The following is a 23003-nucleotide window of genomic DNA, read 5'->3' as shown; positions in this document are numbered from 1 at the left end:
ATTAGACGGCAGGGACGCTGACCAGGCGGATCGCGCCTGGCCAGGAGAAGTAGTCGACATGAGCGCTAGAGAGAGATACGGTTAGATTCAGAAACAGATATACTATAAAATCGCACTCTAAGACAGAAAGTTAAAACCACTCAATCCTCAGCCAAGAACACCCCAGTAGGTTGAGCACGGGCAAGCCAGGCTCCGAAGCTTACGTGTCCCAAAGCACAGGCTTCTCGGAATCGGTGGCTCGAGCGCAATAATGCATTTGATCAAAGCACGGGGTAGGGACGGCGCGCGAATCAAAGGCCTTAACAACACAGTGCTACTTTCAAAACTGCAGTCAGTCAAACCAAACTCGGTCGACACATCCTGCACCATTCGGAGGAAACTTGTTCTTCTCATAAAAGTGATAAAAGCTAAAAAAAACCGAGAGCACATCGGCGTGGTGTAGTTAGCACATGGTCATCACTTCTTTCGATGCCCATGAGGCTAGGGAACACGAAGAACAAAGTGAACACTCGCAGGTCCAGAACAACAACAAACACGGTGCGGTTGCGATCCACAAGCACGTGCCATCTTTCAAATCACAATCAACTATTTCCTTCCTTCTTGCCGTTAACTTATCCTTGCCGTCCTTGCTGCTGCTAATAACGATGGAGCTTTTGTAAACATGGTGCCGAACATGAAGTGAAACAATCTGCAAGTTTGTCACGTTAACTTTAACTATTACAAATGTTTTTAACTAGTTTCCTACCATTAAGTTTCTGAGCACCTTACGTTATTTTATGGCAACCAATGCATCGACGATGCCTCCATTGTGACTGCCTCAGACTGGCAGTCACATCGTCAGCAACGTCGTCGCGTTGCCAGCGGCCATGATTGTTTTCGTCAGCTTGGACAAGTGAGGTCGATTTGGCGACACGCAGGCGTATTCGTACGGTATTCGACGCACCGGGCGAGGAAAATAAACGCAGCCATGTATTGCCTGCAGTGGCTCATTCCCGTGCTGCTCATACCCAAGCCCATGAACCTGGCGTTGGTTCAGAATCACGTGATGTTCATGGTCCTCTACCTGACTGGTTTCTTCCTGGAGCGCAAGCCGTGCACCATTTGCAGCCTGGTGTTCATCGCCGCCGTGTTCCTCATTTGCTACAGCGGCATGGGGAACTGCATCTTCTCGCTGTTCGTCAACTGCAATTCGGTGACCTGCGAGCAGGGCACGTAGCGTTCGCGTAGTGCCTTGCTTTTTTTTTGATATGTGGGTTTTTTTTTTTCTCGCCTGCCTGACCTTCCCCCCACCCCTTCCCGTTTACCTCACCACACCGAAGTAGACGTCGTTTCGCCGCCGACTTTTCTGCACCTGTGGGAAATGAAAACTGCGATCTCGGAACGGTGGATGACCTTACTACGACGCATTCACGGGACTGCCTGAAGAGCCGCCCACCTCCCCCCCCCCCCCGGAAAAAAAAAAAGTCGCACGCGTTATGGCGCCTTATACTGCAGTTGTTGGACTCTGAGCGCTTGCGTATTGTGGACGGATGAGTACTCCGTGATTGCCAAACGAAGGCAGAAGAAAGAAGAGACAGCCTTCCAGTCTTCCCCCGTGTGTTGTGTGTGGACTGTTTGCGAAGTCTTATCTGCGGCGGCCCGCCTTCTGTACTACGCTTTGGATACACCCCAAACACAACACGGTGCGTCGTAATAGCTGGCCGCAAGTGGCCAAGAAGACTTTCAGCTGGCCTACCCCTCTCCCCGAACCTTACTCGTCTAAAAAGCACGCACTACCATGTTCCGCGTCGCAGTTTCTTGCAGCGACTTTTTTTTTTTTTTTTTTGTTGTTGTTCCGACTTTCCTCTGGCTGTTTATTTTTTGGCGGTTTCTTTCCTTGTCTCTTTTGATTCCTTTAAGTGAACGGGGACTCTTCAAAAACTACAACTGTGGCTATCGTGGTCCGTATTTGTTTTCTTTGCATTTTGTTGTGGACAGTCGTGTTGCTCTCTAAATAAAGAAGTGTGACACATTGCCGCAGTTTTTTTTTTCCGTTTGTTTTGGCCCGACACACAGACGTGTGCAGGTTTTTAGAGTTGCTGTTAACGTTTGCTGGGTCTGCGAATCGTACGTGCTTTTTTTTTATTTTGTTGTTTTCCTTTTTCACAACATGCTTGTACGCGCACTCATTGCCGATGTGGCGTGGCTGCACTGCAGCAAGCATCTCTGGCAACTGTACTGTGCAACTTACCACTCTGTCAATCTGCTAGTGCCACAATCCGTCTCGCATAGCTTTGGAAACATGGCCCCCTCCCTCTTTAAGCATTCGAAACGGCCTTCGTTAGAAGTTTTCAACTCTGAAGGTGGTTCGGTTTGCATTCGGACGTCAAAACTCACACACTCGCTATTGAACAATGGTATCCTGACTTAAACCTCGCTTCCCGGACCCTCAACTTCCATGAACAATTAATCAGACCTTGTGGTGTCTTGACTAAAACCTGTGTGCTACATTTCTATGGTTAAATTGCAAGGCTAGACAGGTATGTGCCAGGGATTCTAGGGCTCTGAACTTGACAAACAAGGTATTCTGATGTTAACAACTTGGAGTTGCAATTTGCAACTGCTTAACAGTATTATAAGATTCACTGTTTTATGTCGAGACTGAGGACATCGAGGTCGCACATTAACAAGCGAAATTGTCCCTGTTCAAGTGGTTAGGTATGCATGCTAGGCTGTCCCTTATCAACTACGTGCTATAATTGAAAGCCATGAAAACTTAATCAATAGAGGCCTGTGTAATGCATACTTCACATGTACTTCAAAACACTCTTCTCCATGATCATGAACAGTTGAGTTTCACGAAAACACGGTGGTTTTCTTATATCTATAGCAAAATGTTTGTCTACTCCACATCTAGGTGCGAGTAATAACAGTTTTCCCAGAAAAGTGTTACTTGCTTGTGCATTATGACATGATTGCCATTAAATGTTACTTTGACAATTACAATGTTCTGTTATTCACTGTCACTCAGGTTTTCGTGACAACCAATCTTTCAGACTATCAGAGGCAGATTCATAGTGCAATGCATGAAATAATAGGTAATGTTCATAATGTGCTAGGTCATGCCTTATAATCTTTCTAGGATGTATTTGTTGGCCCTGAAATTAGCCTCCAGATAAAATTTTAGGCTGAAGAAACTGCAATGCTGTGGGTGTCGTGTGATCGAGGCAGTATATTATTTGGGTGAGCTTGCTGCTGAGCATTCAGCTTTCACCAATTCACTCTTGTGGCCTTCTCGACATTAACCTTTCACTGCCTCACATAAGCATGAATCTTCTGTTTTTTGCAAAAAAAACAGCAACGAAGCTACCGATTTCACAAGCCGCATTTTCACTTAAGGTATGGTTCGACGACCTTAAAGAATGTTTGCAACACCGCAGTCACTCTTCAGCTGCACTTGGAAGTGACACAAATGGCCGTGTAGGAAAAACCATTGTAAGGAACATTTATTAACATCCTTTGGATTTTTCAATACGCTGGGGGTTTTCTTCGCAACAACGCCAAGCGCTTCGTTGAGAACCGCCAGTACACAGTTGCAATACTGTTGCGAGGGACTATTGTTTGGTTTCCATTTTTTTTTTGCAGAGACAAGCCTCATGAGAAGCGGTGTGTCCTTTTTTCTTTTTTAACCTAAGCCTACGCGAGCATATTTATCGAATGCAGTGCGGCGAGACCGTTCTTTCGGTCAGCCCTTTGAAGTTTCACACAGTGCCCGTTGACTACCGGGGCTTCGGCAACTATGACGGTCGCGTGAGGTGCCAAAAAGACACAATCTCTGTAAAAGACTTGATCCTTTTACCTGCTTGATTGAGCAGGTGGTAGGTATAACTGTAACATAAAAAGTGGAAAGCTCATTGACCAGAGAGTAAAACAAGAGCAAATAAAACGGAGAGGCTTCCAAATGGCGAGGGAAGTGCAATCACTAGTTCCAGTGCCTCTCTAGACACTGTGAGCATGGAATCGTAACCGTACACAACTTAATTTCCGTCAGCATAGGTTGGGCGACCCTATCACATTCTTGACGCCACACACAATGGACATGCCATACCACTCTGGTTGAGTTTTGTTTTTTTTTTGTTTTAGCTTATAAGTTAGGGTGTGGTTACAAGTGGCATCATGGGGAAAAAAAAAATGCGACCTCCAACTTGTCCTTAGTCATCTCCTGTAGTCCTTTCCCCTTTTTTTTACCCCGGCCAAAACTAAAACATGCTAAATAACGTTATCTACGACCTCAGCACTGTAAAAACGGTTTCTGGCTGAAACCGACAATGCTGCAAAGAGGTTCTCCATCCTCTATACGTGCTTGCGCAACTCTGTTGCAGACATGCTAACAGAAGGTGCTAGTAAAATTCACCAGAACCTGTGTGAAATTTGTAAGCAATGATGACTTTTTTATACACCCAGTGCTTCAATGCCCATTAAGGTTGGAACCCTTAGTTTTTTTGACCTCCGCCGTTTAGAAACACCACAAGAAGTAAGCATGTTGCATCACCAAGCAACAGCCTTACGCAGCATTGTTTTGTTGGACCAGCCGGTCACGGTGCAAAGTTATACTCCGAATGTGTCTTCTCACACTAATCGATTGCAATACGGGGGCCTGCAAACCCCTTGAAGGCTTCTCATGTTGTCACTAAGGCCTTTGTAAAGCTTTCATCGTGAGGAAACATTGGTGAGGCATAATAATAGCCTGAACAACTTTTCATCAAAGGTCTATGGAATGGTGAAGAAATCCACCTGAAGGCTTTTAATTGTGCAGGTCACTGCATTTTTAATAAACAGCTGAGCAGAACACTACATAGCACTTTCTGCCAGGTCACCTGCATCGTGCCCTCCAGTGCCTTGCCTAATCAAGGCAGGTTTGCATAGGCCTTTGCACGACGACCTGTGTGAGAGGCTTTGTGATGGCTTTCCCCACCATGGTGTGCGTCATTAACATTTAAAGAATGAAGTCCTGCAACTTCCTTAACCATTTGGAAGCTCCACGGGGTGACTAGACATGAGAAAACAGCACCTGTAAAAAGGTCCCTTGAAAGTTGGTTGTAACAGGAGCACATATAGGAGTTTATTCTGCACTGTGCCCGGCATAGCTAACCTACTGTAACATACCACTTTTATGCCTGTATTGTTCAGTGTGCTCCCTGCATATTCTCATATATACAGTCTTGCTATTCTGGTTATTTCTTCTTTTTTTAAAATTAGCCCTGCAGTGTGAGAGAGAGACATTCACAAGCAAGATACAAAGAAGCCCGAATTCCGGTCACACATTGCCAGAACATAACTGACACCCGATGCCATTCTTACAGCAACAGCGGTGACGTGAACATGGCATCGTGCATTGGAACAGTGATGGAACGAAACGAGAAATCCGGCACACATTTGGTAGCAGTCTTTCTGTCGACTCTTGACAGCGAGGTTAACGGTTTGGTTCAGATGACCTCAAATGTGATGGTTAAAGAAAAAAAAAATAAAAACAACGTAAGCCACAACACCTGTGCATACCATAAGCGCTACAATACGTTTGTTGGCGCCAAAGTTCGGCTTCCAAGTTGTACAAGCCACGCTTGAGAACACAGTTTTAAGTAAAGGCCAATGTATGCGTGCGACAAAACAAACAAACATATAAACATCAGTTCCCGTCATTGTTACAGAAAGGTGGGCGATGGAGGAGGTTGTGAAGAGCCTTGTGAACAAACTGAGGCCTTTGTGTCTTTTCACAGTGGTTCCTTTGACTTGTCTCACTTCCGGGAACTCGGAGGAATGTCATAGCTCTTCTCAAAAGGCAAAAGTGCCTGCACGACAGTTGCTATGGGGGCATAGAGTTGCTTGACTAGATAATCCTGCTCTCGCAAGCAAAACAACAGAAGCCTACCGAGACAGTACCTGCATCGCTCCGTAGGAAAAAAAAAAACAGAAATTTTGCTTAACTAGCACCTTGCTAACAACAATAACAAAAAAAGAAAAAGCATAGAAAAGAGCAATACAGACACACCGAAACGTTGAGAAAATTGTGATTACATAACTTTCATCATGAGAGGAACGGGAAGAAGAAACCAGGCCAGCCTACAGTTGTGTGAGCGTTGTTAGGCGTGTGAAATGTTACGAAAGTACGTGCGTGAATAGGATACAGCTGACTCATGTTAATTAAAACTCCCAGGTGCCATAGATGAAGCGAGGCTTGAATTATTTGAAGTTGATTTAAGCATTGCTCGGAACAGAACTAAGTTCGTGCTGAACAGACCTAAGTTGAACATATGTGTGCATGCTAAGACTGTTTTTGTGTGTCGCCATGCAGATCTCTGAATGAGAAGTTTGTTGGGGCTTAAGAGCTAATGAAGATTTTGTAAGAAAAAGCAATGCAGTGAAGAAAGCTTAAACGAATGCTTTCTGTGAGTATCGGTGGCATGGAGGAGTATTTGATTTCTCTGTGTAGTCGTATAGTGGCATCTGTGAACCTACACTAATGAATCAAACATGGGTGCATTGCTTTTGCCATTACTACTTTGAAATGCCATGTCATCGGGTACTTGAAACCACATGTAATGTTTTACAGATGCCTGAATGTTTTAATTAACAAAAGTACTACCTTAATGAAGCTCCTTCAAAGTGCACTCAAAAGGCAGCAGACAAAGTAATATATCCCAAGTTTCCCGACTAAACTGTAACTTCAAATCATTGCAATTCAACAGCGTTTCTTCAAATGAGTTTTACCTGGGGGCCACATGCATTATGCTGAAAAATAATACAGAAATAGAAGCGCTGGCACATAACAAGGCAGAGCTCTGAACTGCAAAAGCCTTGAATTTCAATTATTTACCAGTCATTGTTGCAATGGCCATTAAACGCAATTAATGTAACCAGAAAGAAGAGAACTTCTGTGGCAGGTGTGGATGCCGAGCTGCTGAAATGCATGGTCAATGTGTGGGCACCATGTTTAGTAAATGTGAATTTTTAAATTTGTCATGCCAGCCATTTGTAAGAAATTTATCAATTTTCCTTTATATCAGGGGTGCGCACAATGTGGCTGAAAAGTTTTGGAGCGATGCTACTTCCAACATACACAAAACAGTGATAGAAGCAAATTTGGAAAAAGCTTTCCACATAAAGTTCAAGCAAGCAAGCTTAGAAACAATAGGCTTGATGTAACCACTGCAAACAAATTACAGTCAGCTGGGGAGGGTTTCGAAATGTGTGCGTTTCAGCACAGATCCTGTATAGAATACTGATTTTTGGGTCCGGGGGCAGAAATGATTTGTAAAAAGTTTCACAACCACTCAACAGCTCTAAGTTTTGTTCTGGAGGCTTTGTTTTCTGTAAATGAATTTGCATTATAGTGGTTTACACGGTCATTACTGATTGCCTAAAGCGACCAGTAACGTAAAAGCTTAGCTTCCAGAAATACTGGCCAACTTTTCTTGCAGCGTATATAGTGTTTTAAAGAATAGAGAGTAAACTACAATATAACTCAAATTAACCTTTTTATGTTCCTACTGTTTCTTAAAAGGAAACTGACAAAATTTGAAAGGCACGACAATCATCAAAGTGGTTGCCTGTAAACTATAAACTTTTGACAATATGCCACAATCTAATTTCGTCGTAGATATGAGCAAGGTAATGAAAATCTCAGCCTGTGCTTTCACCGATGAAGGAACTCGTTTTGATGTTTTCCTCGCGGAGCAATCAAACAACGACCTGCGGACCGATATACTTCAACTGCACGTACCCGAATGCTTTAGAACGACAACGTAGATGCCACAACAAAGCGAAGCACTGCATTTGTCGAAGACGCTTCACTCCCACCGCGGGCGAAGGAAACCAGATGCCTCTGCGTGTACTTTTTGGGTGCTTACGCGAGAAAGCGGAAGAGGCCAAGCGCAAGTGCTTTTGATTAGCAAAGCAGTGAGTGCTGTGAGGAACGTGAATCGCAGCAAGATGCACGCCTATCGACTCAACTTACTTCCAGGTAAGAAAAGCACTAGAGATGTATGAGCAGTTAGACGTCGTACTTTGTACACGTATGCATGCCCAGTTTTACTTTGCAATAAGCCTAATTGAGTGCACAGGAAGTGGGGGGGGGGGGGGAGCTCCTCTAGTTAATTAAGGAAGTATGACCGAGTGTATTTAAGGGAGTTTGACCAAGGTATGACCAAGTGTGCCCAATACCTTCTCTCAGTCACACCTGTCCCATTGTTGCTTAAAGATGAAGGATCGTAGCCGTGCAAGTTTTTGACAAAAATAACAACCGAGGATTCACGACGTATTTCAAGGAATGTCTAATTCCCACTTTTATCCCCCAGAAAGCTGGCGACCAACGGCAAGGGCATTGTGAGAAGCGTGTCGTCACTTCACTTTTCATTTTTTGCATCTGTCACGAACGTTAGTTCTTCTTGGACTCAACTGGGGGGGGGATGGGGGGAGCTGCTGTCTCTCCTGACTTCCCCTAGCGCACGTTTATGGTGATAAAAGTAGACGCGCGGCACTTGATAGTATGACAGGTTTGCAGCCACAGCACTGCGAGATTGAGCATAACACAAGTGCTAACCTCACCGGATTTGTTTATCGGCAATGGATGCACAAACATCAATGTATGTGCACTGGGAGAATACTCAAAGCAAGTGTGATGGTACGTGTACGTATGTATGCACAGACATGCACCTTCCCATTTCGAATAAACTGTTCGTTGAAGTTGGAACTCATGTCAAGTCCTTTTCGTCTGTCCCTACACTCGTGAAAAACTGCTCGTCATTTGTCCCATTAGTAGTTTTGGCATACGCATGTGCAATCTGCAAACATGAAAGAGGGCATGCACACAATTAGTGTTTGAAACTAGTACTTTGGTCGTGTATGCTTGCAACAGGGAAAAGCCCCACCAGTGGGGCTCTTCAGCAGAAGAACGGTACTACAGATAGCAGTGGGTGAGGTTCTGACTAGGTGCTCTCGCAAGAAGTGTTGTGTCGAAGAACACAAGATGTTTTGTTTCCGTACTGGCAGAGAGTGTGTGACGAGAACAAAATGTGCTGATACCCCTGGCTTCTGCCTATGAAAGTGAACTTGGTCGACAGGCACCGTCTTGCATCGTGTTGTGTCCCACCACTGTGTCGTTTGCAGCAGACGTCTAATTAAGACGCAGCATCACCTACTGGTCTCATTCACCACTCATTCGTTGGAAAGAACCGCAAATGTATCCTCCTCTGCAAAACCATTAAAAGAAACAGACAGACTGAAAAAGGCCGACAGCTATGCAACTTGCTGGTCGAACGGTCTTCATCATAAATTGGTCATTTGCATGAAGATAGGTGGTAACTGCAAAGCCTGAGCAAAGTGTGGGAAGGAGGGGGCAGTGTACAATGTTCGAAATGCTTCAGTGTGAGTTGGGCGGCAGGATGGGGTAGGTTGGGAGCTGAGCCTCGGTTCACTGAGCCCTGTCGAGTCTTTCTACCTCAAATCATCGGGCAACGTACAAAGGTGTGCTTACAACATGCCCTGTCTGAAAACGTTTCTTCCCCTACTCCCCACCAGATGTGTGCGAGAGACAGCCTGCCAAAGAGTTCCTAGCGCACAAAAAGCGCTGTGCATGCCAGTCCCGCATTAGAAACAACACGAAATGGCCGAGGCAGGGAGGAAGGGGGATCGGTTTTAGCATGGCATGCCTAGCATGGGGCAGCATGCCACCGTCTCTCTTGTACTGCAAAAAACAATGCAGCACACACAGACACACACACACACGCATGGAACATTTAAACGCACAGTCCTCTGTCTGAGAAAACTCAACAATAAGCGGCGGGTGGCCCAAAAGACCAACCTGAGGGGGCGCCGTCAAGTGCCAAAGGTTTTTGGAGAAAAAAAAATGATACGGTATGAGAGATGGTAAAAAAACGAGCAAACAAACACAAAAACGTCACTGCACACACCAGACACCACACTACAACAACCTGTCCCATCAAAACCTTGTGCAGGAAACACAAAGGTAACCGAAGAAGGCATGGGTTCTGACCATAACCATATTCCTCTGGAAAAGGGAGGCTGGCGGCTAAAACCCAAGAAGGAACTGTAAGAGGGTAAGGAATATCGCACCGAGAGCGATCGTTCAAAGTGCAAAAAAGGGGATGGGAAGGCAAGGAGCGGGCACAAGCATTTGTCTGAAAGCCAAGCCTGCCAGACGCTGGCACACATAAAACTGTGCGCAGCGGAATTTAAAAACGCCGTAGTGCTCTCTCCCCATTGTCCAAATTGTCCTGCCCAGCATGCCTGTTGCAGTCGAGGAGAGGAAAACAAGAGAAAACGCAGGCAGGTCTCCAGTTCTGCCAGAGGCTAGGTTACTACACTCGAGCACAGTCCCCTTGTGTTCAATCGTTGCCAACGCGTCGGCAAATGATATGCACTTGTGGAAACGGCACGAGCGCGCGCAGTGCGCCGGTGCCACCGACTCTTGGAAGATGGCAGCCTCTGTTGTGGCTCGGGAGGGGGGCGATGCATCCTTCGCATGTCTCATCGGCTGGATATCGTGGCTTGCTTGCTCACCTGTTTGCCGATTTCCAGGCTTGGGAAGCGAGCAGCACCTTGCCGTGTGGCAGCCAACAAAACCGTGTCCAGGCAGCGATGAAAGTGGGGAAACGAGAGCGAAGGGGCGATGGGGGTTTTACACAAAAGCGCTCAAGCAGAGCCCGTTGTACGAAATGGGAGGAGTGATGTCGGGAAGATGAAGAAGCCTTATTGCTGGCAGAACGAAACCCAAGAGAGGGCGGCAGGTGGTCTCTTCCGAGCATTCGGGGGCATGCTGCATTGAGTAGTCGTAGCATTTGCTACTGCTGTTGATGCTGCTGCTGCTTCTGTTGTTCTGGTCCGGGCAAGTGATGATGACGCCCTCTTCATTACAGAGGTGAAGAAGTGTAACAGCACGAAGCTCGGGACAACGAAGAAGGCTGTAGAGAAAGGGGAGCTAGTAGCAGTTTGTGTTCAGGTACGCGTGGTGACCGCCTCGCGCCATTGAGCTTGTTGAGCCGAGAGGGTGTGTCCCCCCACGAGTTGTCTTCAGCCTCGGTGAAGAGAGGGGCGTGTGGCAGCGGCGGATGACGAGGCGCGGCGGCTTCAGGCAGCACTGCCCTTGCGCGAGGGGGAAGGCAGCTGGGCCAGCTTTCGGAACAGCGGGGAGTTGACGAACCGCGGGTACGAATCGCGGTGCATGAGGGTGTAGATCTGCAGCTGTGCCTCATCGAAGGTGTGCGGCGTGGGCTCCACCATGTTTCGGTTGATGATCTCCCGCACGCGAGAGTCCAGGCTCACCTGCAATGACGGGTGGAAAGGCAGAGGCATTGAGGTCTGTGAATGCGAACAAACATGTTTCTGTGATGCGGCAACAATACAGTTTCCACTGTAGGCAGAACATCGCTAAATTAGCGTTTCACGAAGTAAACTACATGCTGAGAATAAAATGATACTGCCAAGCTCAGTACTGCCAGTATGGATATTCAAAATAAGAACGACATCGCTTTCATTTGCTGTGCCTTCTTATTTCGTGTCAAGGACTTTATGCTCAGTTTGACTTTTAAAGTCAAACCCACCATCACTATTTAACAAGACACCATTTAGCAGTGAAATTTACAAATGTACAGAAATGAAATAAAAACACACTATTAATGCCTCTGAATCTTAATGTTATGCCATGGCAATGGTGGTGCAGTACTTGGAACGTCGCCACTGATGTACTCAAGCAAAATTATTTTATATGCGTTACAGCTATTGATTAAAGCCAATATATTATGTTAATAGTTACTCATCATTCAGTGTTTCAACATCCCTTGAGCTAGGCTTTTTTGAAAAAAGGTTCAGAAATATGTATAATAACCCTGTAAAAAAAATGTGCCCAGACCAATTGAAAATTTACGAGTGGATCAAATTAGAACCAATTGGAAACATTTAATTGTGTTTTGGGACACTAATTGGAAAATTGCAGTGGGTTCAATGAGTCACCCAGTTTGGTTTGAATAGGCTTGGCCAACATAAGTATTTGGTAACACAATCAATATCCAAATGGACTGACCAATTAGGCTAGCCCAGTTCACCCATTAAGAACAGCGTAGAGTTTCAATTGGTTTTATCAATTGTACGACTTTTCAAGCAAAGCAGCAACATTATTGAACACTACATCACCCCTGCAAAGAGGCAAACACTGTCCCTAAATGCTACTGTGCTTGAAATGCCGCAGCCACCAACCTCCTTAGGGGACAGGATGGAAATGTAGTCTTCATAGATGGCGCGAGCTTTCTCCTCAATCAGCTCCGGGTTTGACTCCTTCTTGAGGTCCTCGCAAGCCAGCCAGAACAGAATGTTTTCTTCACTGTACTCACACTTCAAGAAGTCCCTAAACACCTTGCGACCAGCTGAAACCAATTGAGAAAAAAGAAAAAAAGGTGTGAACCAAGAGTGGGTGACAACGTGAAGACAGCACAAATGCAATTCCTTTCTAAGTAAAACTCTGAGCAACACATATTTTTAAGTGTTTAGAAGAGATTATATTTGAACCGTGATACTAATGTGGCGAATATTCAGTTATAACAAGGTAAATGGTCAATATGTGTTGCCACTCATACAAATACACATTTATAACAAATTTTCTGATATACACCGAAGTCCTTTTCGTGCTCTGTGCAAGTTCATTGCAATGTGCACATTTTCCGCCTTTATGTAACAAATTATTGAATATAATTAACAGAGTAAATGAAGGATCACATTACTGCTCTTTATCTGCAAAAGTGTTCATAATAAATAGTTAATATAACAGTCACTTTTGAGAGGTGCAATTCTGTTATAGCGTAGTTAAACTGCAGACAACGCGCGAAGAAGGTAAGGTGCGCAAGTGTTACTATCAACAATACAATTGACCAGTGCACACGTGCGTCTTGTTTTTTGATGTTTCCATCAGCACCCACCTCAGTAATTTAGCAACTATTATGCTGTAGCATTGAACTTGAGGATGCAGGTTTGATTCCCAATCACGAAAACTCCAGATGAACACCAGGTGGTTCAATATTGATTCCAAGTAGCACACTTTAACGTCTTCCATGCTCATATTGTTGTTTTGGTGCATAAAATTCAGCACTGAATAAAAGCTAATAAGATTCCCTCTCCGTATATATTGTGCTAAGAAGTGAAAACAGTGACACCAGCATTGCATGGTATCGACGCTTGCTCAGCATTACGTGCGTGCTCACATGTGTGCATGCATTGATGTAGTGCGCACATTACATTTGCATACCCTCTGTAATGACTCCAACATTGGAGTCGACAGTATTGCAAATAAAAATAAAATACACTCATAGCTGCAGCATGTTATTCGAGCATTATGCAGAGACCAATGCTGCAAAGTAGAAGAGGAAGGTGCATAGCGCTCTTGCAGTTACTAATGTGTCAGTAGCTCATTTGCAGTGAAACATTACAGTGGTGATATTTTAGAGTGGGATTCTTCTTACGTGTGAAGCCTTGTAATTGAGTTCTGATTATAACTTTTTCTGTTGTTCTCCGCAGTTCTTGTGCTTAATTTGAGTTTCTACATTCGGCACGGTAAAACAGCACTGGCAAAATACAACAATAAGGCAGATATTATAATGAACCTTTAGGCAGAGACAGAATAACGACTCCTAATTGGAAGTGTGAACTAGTGTAATTGAATTCAAACTATATTGCAGATGTCTTAAAGGGACCTTGAGTAGAAATACTGCAAATTTCAACTGGTAAAGTCTTCTTTAAATTTTATTTACAATAAGTTCACAGGAAGAAGCTTATTAGTGTCCGTAAAATTAAGGCCAACCTTCAATTCGGTGACTTTCATGCCAAATAAAACCTCAGTACTGATGCATGGCAGAGTGTAATTCACTCCCTGATTAAAATAACCATCTATGTTCAATCAGAAAACAAGGCAGTAAAAACAAAGACGAAGCACTGGAACACCACACGAAGTACTGAAGAACTTTGCATGGTGCATTGCTTGTTTCTATGCTTCCACTTCGTTTCTACCGCACTGTTTTCCAATTGATCATTTTCAACAAACTAGCTGACAAGTTCACTTTATCAGCTATCTAGGCACAATAGGAAAGTCTTGGAACTTTGCTTGCCTCTAACAGCAGAGCTTTTTGTTCTGCTTGAGGTGTTTGGGAAAACACAGTGGGTATGCGCCATTGAAAGCAGATGTGTACCAAGCGACTTATAGCATAGCATAGCTAGGCATAATACATATAGCAAGAAAGTGGGGCAGGGAAGTTTGTGTGAGGAGAAAGGAAAGGAGGAGGAGGGGGGGGGGGGTAAAGAGGGTGTGCTTCACAGAAAGTGGCTATGCACCAAACACCTTCTAGCATAGCATAGCCATGCACCTTCTTTCTGATATGAAGGGGTGGGATAGCCATGTACATATAACGTAGTAAAGCATGGGGAAAGCAGTAGAAATGAGGGTAAGAAGTGATGTAAGAGTGAGGATGATAGAAAAGTAGAGGAGAGTAAAACATAGCATAGCATTGTATAGTGCAGCATAGCAAAAGATGGTAAAGGCAGGTGACTCAGAGGAGGGTAAGGAGGAGGTTAATGCATGCAGTATATTCTTGCACAATTAGCAAGGGGTACAAAAGGTAAGTGAGGGTGAAGAAGTAAGAAAGGATGGGGAGGTGATGCACCAGATACACTATTTCCTCAGCCTTCACACGACCAGCACTTAGCTGCCCCAATTATATTTTTGTCTCCCCTATTTGACACTGGTGGAGAGCATGGCTAAAAGAAGCCACATTGCACATAATCATGTGGTAATTGTCATTTGTCTAATAAGTATCTTTTATATATGCTACATAATAAATCGCGACTTATATTTCTGTTCTTGAGCTACAAATTCATTAAATAGTAAAGGAAAAGAGATCACGTGTATGTACCCAAGAAAGCTCGGTGAGTGGTAAAAATTCCTACACTGTGGTGATGCTCTCTCTTTGTAATTATGGCGTAATAAAAAAGATATGTAAACTAATTCTTCAACAAGTACCATCGATGTGCTCCTAAAAAAATAATACGAGCTTTTATTCAAAGGCTTACAAATCGCCTCTGCGACATAAATGTGGGAGTTGAACACACCTGAACACTTCATGAGCTTCTCAAATGAGTCTCCCCATGTCCGAATTTCTTCTAACGTAGGGCTGCAATGCAAAGAGACGCAAGAGATTATTGAACAATATGAAACACACTTTTTTCATTAAAAATGAAAAGTGGTCGAATCGTTGTAAAGCTGTACATGACTCGGTTGCAAGAACATCAGACACATACATTATTCGAAGGTCGCAAATTCGGTCTCTGCTGTGGCAAGTGGTCTTCTTATCTACTGTACTTTCTTCGCATTTATATCTCAATAAGTATTCTACATATAACACTCCTTATACCTTTCTGGGCTTTCTTGTCTGTTAGTTCTCATTAACATGAAAGAAAATCACGGCATTCACTAAAGCCATCATCATTGCACCATATTTTTAAACATGGTACGTGATTGAAATCTTAGACACTTAAATGCACTAAAATTCATCATCCATAAGATGGTAACCTATATAGTGTTTGAAAAGTGTACCATGCACTCATCTATGATTAATAATACACTGGTGTCCCTTTGAGCCAAAAAAAACTTTGTATGAATGAAGGAATTTGGTAGAGAACAAAGAAAAAACTTTAATAATAATGATAGTAATGTAAATAAAACTTACATTTTCACTATCAAGACGTGGAAATAATGGGATAGCAACAAAATGGAATGTTATATGAAGGGTGGTAGCTCACACTTTGAGTACCTGGCTGAGCGTAGCTCAGCATAATGCTGGCATAATAAAATGCAGCCTCTGTAGTGAGCGAAGCGATCTTCATGTTGTCTATGGCTTCAATGCAAATTGAGTAGCAAGGACACAGCACATACATATGCGTGAGTAGTCTGCTGATCACCGTCAAGATTGGGCACGCATGGCGACAACCAGCCAGTCAAAATGCACAGTTCCTACCAGAGCCTTCTGGACTTTCCATGGCCGTTTTGTGTGATGAAATACGGACGGTGCCTTTTCTCTCTGTTTGAGACGTGATTGTTGGCTGCCACTGCACGCTTTCACTTGCACACAAAACACTTAATTTGCGAGGCTACATTATCGTAACTTGAACTTAATATGGAACCTCATGGCGACGCTGACATCGACCTTGATGGCAGAAACGTGGGTACACCTGGAGTGTCCATACGATTGGTATTGCAACAGTATAAAACTATGCTGTATCAGGGGGACGCTCACTGCCAAGAGATGAAGCCCCTAGCTCTGTGCCAACTTATGCTTCGCGCTTGCAGTACAACTGTGCTTTGGAGGCTTTTGGTGTAGTGACACGTACGGTGGCTCGCCGTCTCCATTAAAGATGCTGTCACCCGTGGTTAGCCTCTGGTTGTTGTCCCGTGGTGACCTAACGTTGCCATTGTTGCTTTTGAGGGCCAGACTGTGAAAAGGAATAAGAACAACACATTAGACGAGGCACGACGACAGGTAGTGTCGTGCATAAATTAAACGATGACCATAAGTTGGGTAGGGCATGCGCATCTTTAACAGCGAAGCTACTTAAGTTGTCGGTAACTTGTGCTTTGTCCTGTATAACTCCACACGTGGGTACATAACTCCACATGTGCCTCTGGAACTGAGCAAGCCGCTCTACCGAGTACAGCAGATATGAGCGTTAAGTAAAACTCTGCTAGGTCAGGAGGTGCACGTCCAGCACATGAAAAATAGAAAGCAATTAAAAAAGAGGAAAAAAGTATGGCAAAATACAGGGAATAACGTCTTAAAAAGATAGAAAGACATAGAAAGAGAGAGGGCTAGACATGGACACGAAATTGAGATTAAAAAAACAGAGAGAGACAGAAAGAAAAAAAAAGAAAGAGAAAAAAAACGAGAAAAATGGAAAAAGGGATACAAGGACATGAAAAAAGACACGAAAGATAGAAGAAACAGACATGAAAAAAAAGATAAAAATACACAGGGCTAGACAGAAAAAGAAAGGAGCAAATATAAACAAAAAGAAAGAGAGATAAAAAAATTCAAACAGATACAGAAAAAGAGATACAAGAAACAGAAAGAAAAAGAAGAAAAATAAATAAAAGGAAACAAAAGAGGCCACCCAGTTCCGTTCTTCGTTGACGCTCGACACCACTACGAAGCTGGCACGATTTTTTTTACGGAAGGTTTTCTTTGGGATGTATAGATCGCGACAGGATGAGGAACCTTGGGATATAGATGGGCCGTGCTTTATGACAATGAACAAGCATGCTTGCAACCCAGCAAATAATAACAAACAGCAAAAAAAATTTAAAAAGAGAGTGCAAGTTATAACCAACTGCATATGTGCCTATGCGTGGCTTAATTCTCTGAGTGGGTTGTAGTAGCTCACGTTTTACAGAAAACAAGAATAGTAATCTTATAAAAACGTATCCGTGTAAAGACCGTGCAGCAGTGAGACGACTCCTACATTTTACTCTAGTAGCCCCTGGTAACATGTGAACTACCGGCTACATACTATAGAAGAGTAATTTTTTCACTTCCAATATAGTCACTACGATCTGACCCACCTTGAAAGCTTGACGGGTTTCTGCAAGCTTGCATAGACTGGCCTCGATCCTCTCCTAAAGGAACACAGGAATGAATGTTGTAAGTGCTTTCAGGACATGACCTAACAAAGCAACACGGTTAGAGCTTTAGCTGACAGAAATGTTAATGTACTTGTTGCAAACTGTGCCAGTGATTCTGAAAAATACGTTGTGCCCATGATTTGCTCTGTGAGGTGGGTTTTGACCGTTCACAGCTTTTCTATCTTTTCGGATTCGATTACTGGCCATGCCTAGCAAACTGGCAGAAAACCGAGTTTGCATTTCCTTTTGTGGTATTCTTTGCTACTTGTCTTTGCTATGCGACAGTCATTCGCACAATCCCACTCCCAGTATATCCATGGTTGCTGAAGGTTATATTAAGTTAGTCAACAAGCCTAAGAGATGTTATGAAAGTGCAATAGGAAAGAAACACAATGAAAAAGCAGCAAAAAAATGCATGGACGGAATAACAAAGCAACAGAGATATGAGCAGTCAGACTAGCTGCGAGATCAACTGCACTGACACTGCCTGTTAAAATATTATGAGAAAAAAAGTCCTCATCTGCTGATTTCAGACTAATCTTGGAAAAACCTTTGAATTAACACAAAGAATAGCACATGTATATACTTTCTGCAAATGTATAGCAGATGCGTGCAGTAATTTACGACCACTATAAAACAAATGACTCGGACAACACATCCCTCAGAACAAAAAAGCAAAATATCTTACCACGATGATGACTAACACCAGATCTTCCTCTACTCTTGTGTGCCTAGCATTACTGAACCAGAGCATGACCATTCATTTCAGTAATGCTGATACTTGCGCTACCAGTGTGAGGTTGTTCAGAGGGAACGAAAGGTGGTGTATCACGTCACTAAATAAACAGAGTGCTGGCAAGTGTGAGGTTGTTCAGAGGGAATGAAAGGTGGTGTATCAGGTCACTAAATAAACAGAGTGCTGGCAAACCTACTAAAGGTTTTTAGCTTGCCTGCATACTGTTTATGTTACCTAGTTACCAGAATACTGAAGAAAATCTGCGCACTTGTACGAAATGTGGACTTGCTTTTATGAAACATATAGTACTTGCCATGTTTTACATTTATGATGATGTCTCGCTGATTCAAGAGGTTTGAGGCTATTCACGATATTCGCTTCATATATTCGCTTCCATATTTGCTTCAGGCTACTCACGATATTCACTCCAGCCATCGAGTCAAAATAAGGTGAAGAAGTGCAAGCCCCGACTACGATTCTGTTGTTTGAGCCAGCTATAGTAACCTACAATACCAAAGGCATAGATGTGAGAGGCCTGAGGTCTTTCAGAAGCTGAATATCATCATCTGGTAACCTGGTATTCCTGCCCCCTTTGCGTATGCCAGAATCTGATACACACTAAAATATTTTACTACGATTTGGCTGTGGTGGTGATTGAATATTATACAAATATAATATACAGCCTATCTGTAGTTATCATCAGTATAAAGTGGTTCGCGAAAGTGTGAACATATAAATTTGCATACATATGTAAACATCTGTGAATAGAAAGCTAAAATTTTGCTAATACATGCACCCCCATAACACAGTAAACAAAATTCAGTATATTCTGGTAACACTGGTAATATTAAAAAGTATTGACAAACTGAAAACCTAGGCTTGCATGCTCTCCTATATTTCGGGTCATCATACACCATCAGAAGTATTGAAAAAGCACACCTACTATGTTAAATAAGCAAGCCATTAATGTTGTACTTAACAGGACCTCGTACAATGGTGGTCACATTCGCTGATTGTCTGGGGGCTTGCTATCATGACCCATATAAAAGTTCATCATAGCAAATCTGTCACTCTCGTGGCATCGTGGCATGCACACATTTGTGCACAGAGTAAGAGCATAGATAGAGTAAGAGCATAGCATACGTGCTTCTCCGCCAGAGAAGCAAGTATGCTAGGTGCATACTTGCTTCTCCGGCAGAAAAACGTTATGCATTGCACGGATTCTGGCAGGTTAATTTTGATGTAACGCAAAGTGCACGTAAACGTCCTTACTGAAAGGAACATATTTTTCAAGTAGTCACCCTTTAGAGGATTGCTAAAAAGTTCCTGTGACGTGAGATATTGGGGGTGCTTGTGTAGTACCGGCTTCTCTTTTCAAAGAACTGCTTTCCTTTGAAGAAAAATTTTAAAAATTGTCTTGTAGTTCTGTGCACTTGGTTCATAAAGCGTTTAAAATACTATACACTCACCAAGAACAACTACAGCAACAGCACCAGCAGAAGCAACAAGTCTTGGACTGCTTATCGCGCGCAGGGGTTGTCCCAGATGTCTCCTGGGGAGGCGACCCACCGTTGTTGTTGTTCTGCAGGTTCCCACACACCCGGCCCGAGTCTCCCCCTCCTGGCGGCTCGAACACCGAGACACCGACATGACTTGGTCCCGCCCACGATGGGCTGTGTGCACAGCACACAGACAGTTCCATAAGTGGCAATCTAGCACACGAACGAACGACATTATGCAGTAAAGGCCCGTTAATTTGCAGTTCACGGCACCAAAGAAACTATCCGAATTAAATGAATGACAAATTGTCAAAAGTATTAAAAAAACAATAAACATATATTACATCATTGCACATACATTTTCTTCAGGAATATGTAATTGATTAATGATTTTACATAAGAGCAGTGCAAAAAAAAAAAGCTGCATTTTCCCCTTTGCGAATTCATTGACAATATGAACGTGGCTCAAGAACCTCGAGTCCTAATTTGAAATGTGCTCAGAAACCACATCTAATTATGTATGAATAATGTAATTATAAATGACAATTGTAAATGAACACTATTTTTGTTCTTTTGCATCGCACACAATTTTCACTCTAATTAATTGGCATGCGGCCAAATATGACCAAATCACCGAGAGTTTGATACAATAAACAATGCACATGCTTGCCTGGACCAGAGAACCTGCCCAAATCATCCCATTGTCTGAAATAATGATGGTTGAATGAATGAGCTTTCACGGTATTTTTTTGCTAATTGACCATATTGGCTCAATGAATGCACCTGGATATTCTCCTGTGAGGTTTTTGTTCTCCTAGTACACAATGCAATCTTTTTTTTTTACCTATAATCGAGAATTACACAAGCCCTAAAAATTTCGTCAGTGTCTATGACAGTAGTGGCTAGCTGGTGCTGGAACTTCAAGATGGTGCTACCAGCAGCACCATCTGCACTTTTTTACAGCTTAACAGGTGTCTTCTTGCATCTTAAGTGGTGTGCCTGGTATTCGGGAGCGTTAGTTTTATATACCATTGAAGACTATGCCCTGTTAACCTTGTGAATTCGAGGCATGTTAAGTCACGGTGGCCACATCAAATGAGAAGGAAGTACTGAGTGTAAATGCGGCACAGCGGGTTCACTTTGATTTTCGTATTTACCAGCACACTAGCACACCGCATGTCAGCTCAGCCTAAAGTCGACTGAATGATGGTGAATGTTGACTAATGTTATCCGCTCTCACCAAGCACTCTCATTCAATCCAGTCACTCCCGTTCAATTGATTCTGATGTTTAGGTTAATCTTTTTCTTCAGATGCTGCCTAATTGTGTGGAAGAAACATCTGTGAACACTGGGTGCTGCTGAACTTTTTGACACGCATTTTGAAAAGGCTTCAATCTTAAAGAGGATAAGTTCACTTGTTGAATTGTTGGCTACGGCACCACCGCCTGTTCAAGAGTTGTTCATCTCTTCAACATCTTCCCCGAACTTCTGGCTTATTTGAATTTCCTTTATCGTGTATTAACTGGAGGGGCCTTGTGAACTAGATTTGTCAACTGGACAAATGGCAATTCGATTATGATATATGAAAAAAGAAATATAAAAGAGAAGATTCGCCAACCCATTTGATGAGCCTAAAAGATCTGCAAAGACTAATAATTTTAGATACAGCTTCTTTCCGTTGAAAATTGAGGGCTGTAACAAATTTCCTAATCATGTTGTTATGTCTGATGACTCAAATACGGGAATATTTTTCTTGTTCTTGAACTTGACATTGCTTGAGTTTGTACTATTGTTGAACATGCTTTATTCACTATCTTTATACAAGCTCTGTTTCTTCCTTCATTCGCTTATTACGTACGTTGAATCCATTCTGCTTAGGCCAAAATTTCATACAGCTTCCACTATCTTGAACCAAAGAAATGAATAAGAAAAATCGTGCACCTCCTCTCCACCTCGCACTTGGTGTCTGGAACAACGACGGCGGTGGTGGCTGCCGCCGAAGCGACGGAAGATGCCGGCGACGGCTTCTTCGAAGAGGACTGCGCATGCGCCGACTCCGCGGAAGCAGCGCTCGGCGGTGGTTGTAGCCTCACCGACGCGTCGGGCCGCGTCGACTCGGCTTCGGTGGTCATCGGCTCCCTCGTCACTTCCGCTTCCGGTTCTGCCAGCGCCGGTAGGGGCGCGGTCAGCGGTGGTTGTTGGAGGTCGTCGACGCCAGTTGGCGCTGCCGTCGGCGACTCGGCTGTTGCCGGTGGGGTCGGCTCGCCTCGGCATTCGGGCGCCTGCTGCTGCTGCTTCTGTTGTTGCTGCTCCGACTCTGGCTGTGGCTGCGGGTTGGCTTCGGCTGCTGAGGCCCACTGCGTGCTGTTGGACATCTGCGAGTGGCACGGGATGGGGGGAGGAGGAGGTGATTGAACGGGACGTTGCACCAAAGTGACACGAAAAGCCACGAGACGAATCAGCGTTGCTTTTACGCATGCTGTGTCGAACACGCAGTAGGCGCTCGACTTTCTAGTGTATTCTTAGTGCGGGAAGGAAATACGCACACCCTACCCGCCTGCCATGCAGGGACGAGATCATTGAAAAAAATTCTGTTCAGCCTCATTTCTAATATCGCTCTTCCCTTCATTTATCCACGCATACGACATCAATTGTATGAGCGAACACAGAAAGGAAATGCATTATGCGAACGTTTTTATTTCACATCACACTCGCGGCAAATTGTTTTCTGCGCCTACTTCCAAGTTTTTCTTTGCCCAATAATTATATTCATCTCCCAATTAAGAACTATACATAACGTTCCACAGTGCATCGTTTGACTTCAATGGGTTACCTTGGCTACATCATTCCGATTTTCACTCATGTATTACACGAGTCAACGAGCGTCCGCTTTTTTTTTTTTCAATCTTCTACCAAGAAAGTGACGTTTCTGTTTTATGCTGCGGGGATGGCAGCAAAAGGCGTCCGTGCACAGTACTGCAATACAGGCCTTAAAAAATAAAAGAACCAATAAAGACAGCAGCGCGCGCGTACAATGAATAACGCAAAGCAGCGAGAAACG

At 43.7% G+C, this 23003-nt stretch overlaps 2 protein-coding genes across 5 annotated transcripts in view; one reads left to right on the top strand and one right to left on the bottom strand.

Moving 5' to 3' along the window:
* The first annotated feature begins 841 nt into the window (after positions 1–841).
* Positions 842–2013, top strand: bc10 (BLCAP apoptosis inducing factor bc10). Its single transcript, XM_037415199.2, has one exon. It carries the CDS (start codon positions 968–970, stop codon positions 1214–1216), a length of 249 nt encoding a protein of 82 aa, XP_037271096.1. The 5' UTR covers positions 842–967; the 3' UTR covers positions 1217–2013.
* Positions 2014–3460: 1447 nt separating this feature from the next.
* Positions 3461–23003, bottom strand: part of LOC119163244 (uncharacterized) — a 176140-nt gene continuing 156597 nt past the window's right edge. For 2 of the 4 annotated variants that reach the window (XM_075873817.1, XM_075873818.1), the window contains exons 2-8: positions 21884–22317; positions 19913–20155; positions 17648–17701; positions 16423–16524; positions 15145–15206; positions 12250–12416; positions 3461–11319 (exon numbers count right to left, since the gene is read on the bottom strand). In XM_075873817.1, coding sequence (XP_075729932.1) covers positions 11125–11319; positions 12250–12416; positions 15145–15206; positions 16423–16524; positions 17648–17701; positions 19913–20155; positions 21884–22317 — 1257 coding nt within the window. In that variant the 3' untranslated portion in view covers positions 3461–11124. The remainder of the gene's footprint in view (positions 11320–12249; positions 12417–15144; positions 15207–16422; positions 16525–17647; positions 17702–19912; positions 20156–21883; positions 22318–23003) is intronic. The other 2 variants (XM_075873815.1, XM_075873816.1) reach the window with 2 other exon arrangements.

The sequence above is a fragment of the Rhipicephalus microplus genome, chromosome 9 (genome assembly GCF_043290135.1).
Source record: "Rhipicephalus microplus isolate Deutch F79 chromosome 9, USDA_Rmic, whole genome shotgun sequence".
Classification (NCBI taxonomy): domain Eukaryota; kingdom Metazoa; phylum Arthropoda; class Arachnida; order Ixodida; family Ixodidae; genus Rhipicephalus; species Rhipicephalus microplus.
The sequence above is the reverse complement of the archived record's forward strand: the minus strand, read 5'-3'. Positions and strand labels throughout refer to the sequence as shown.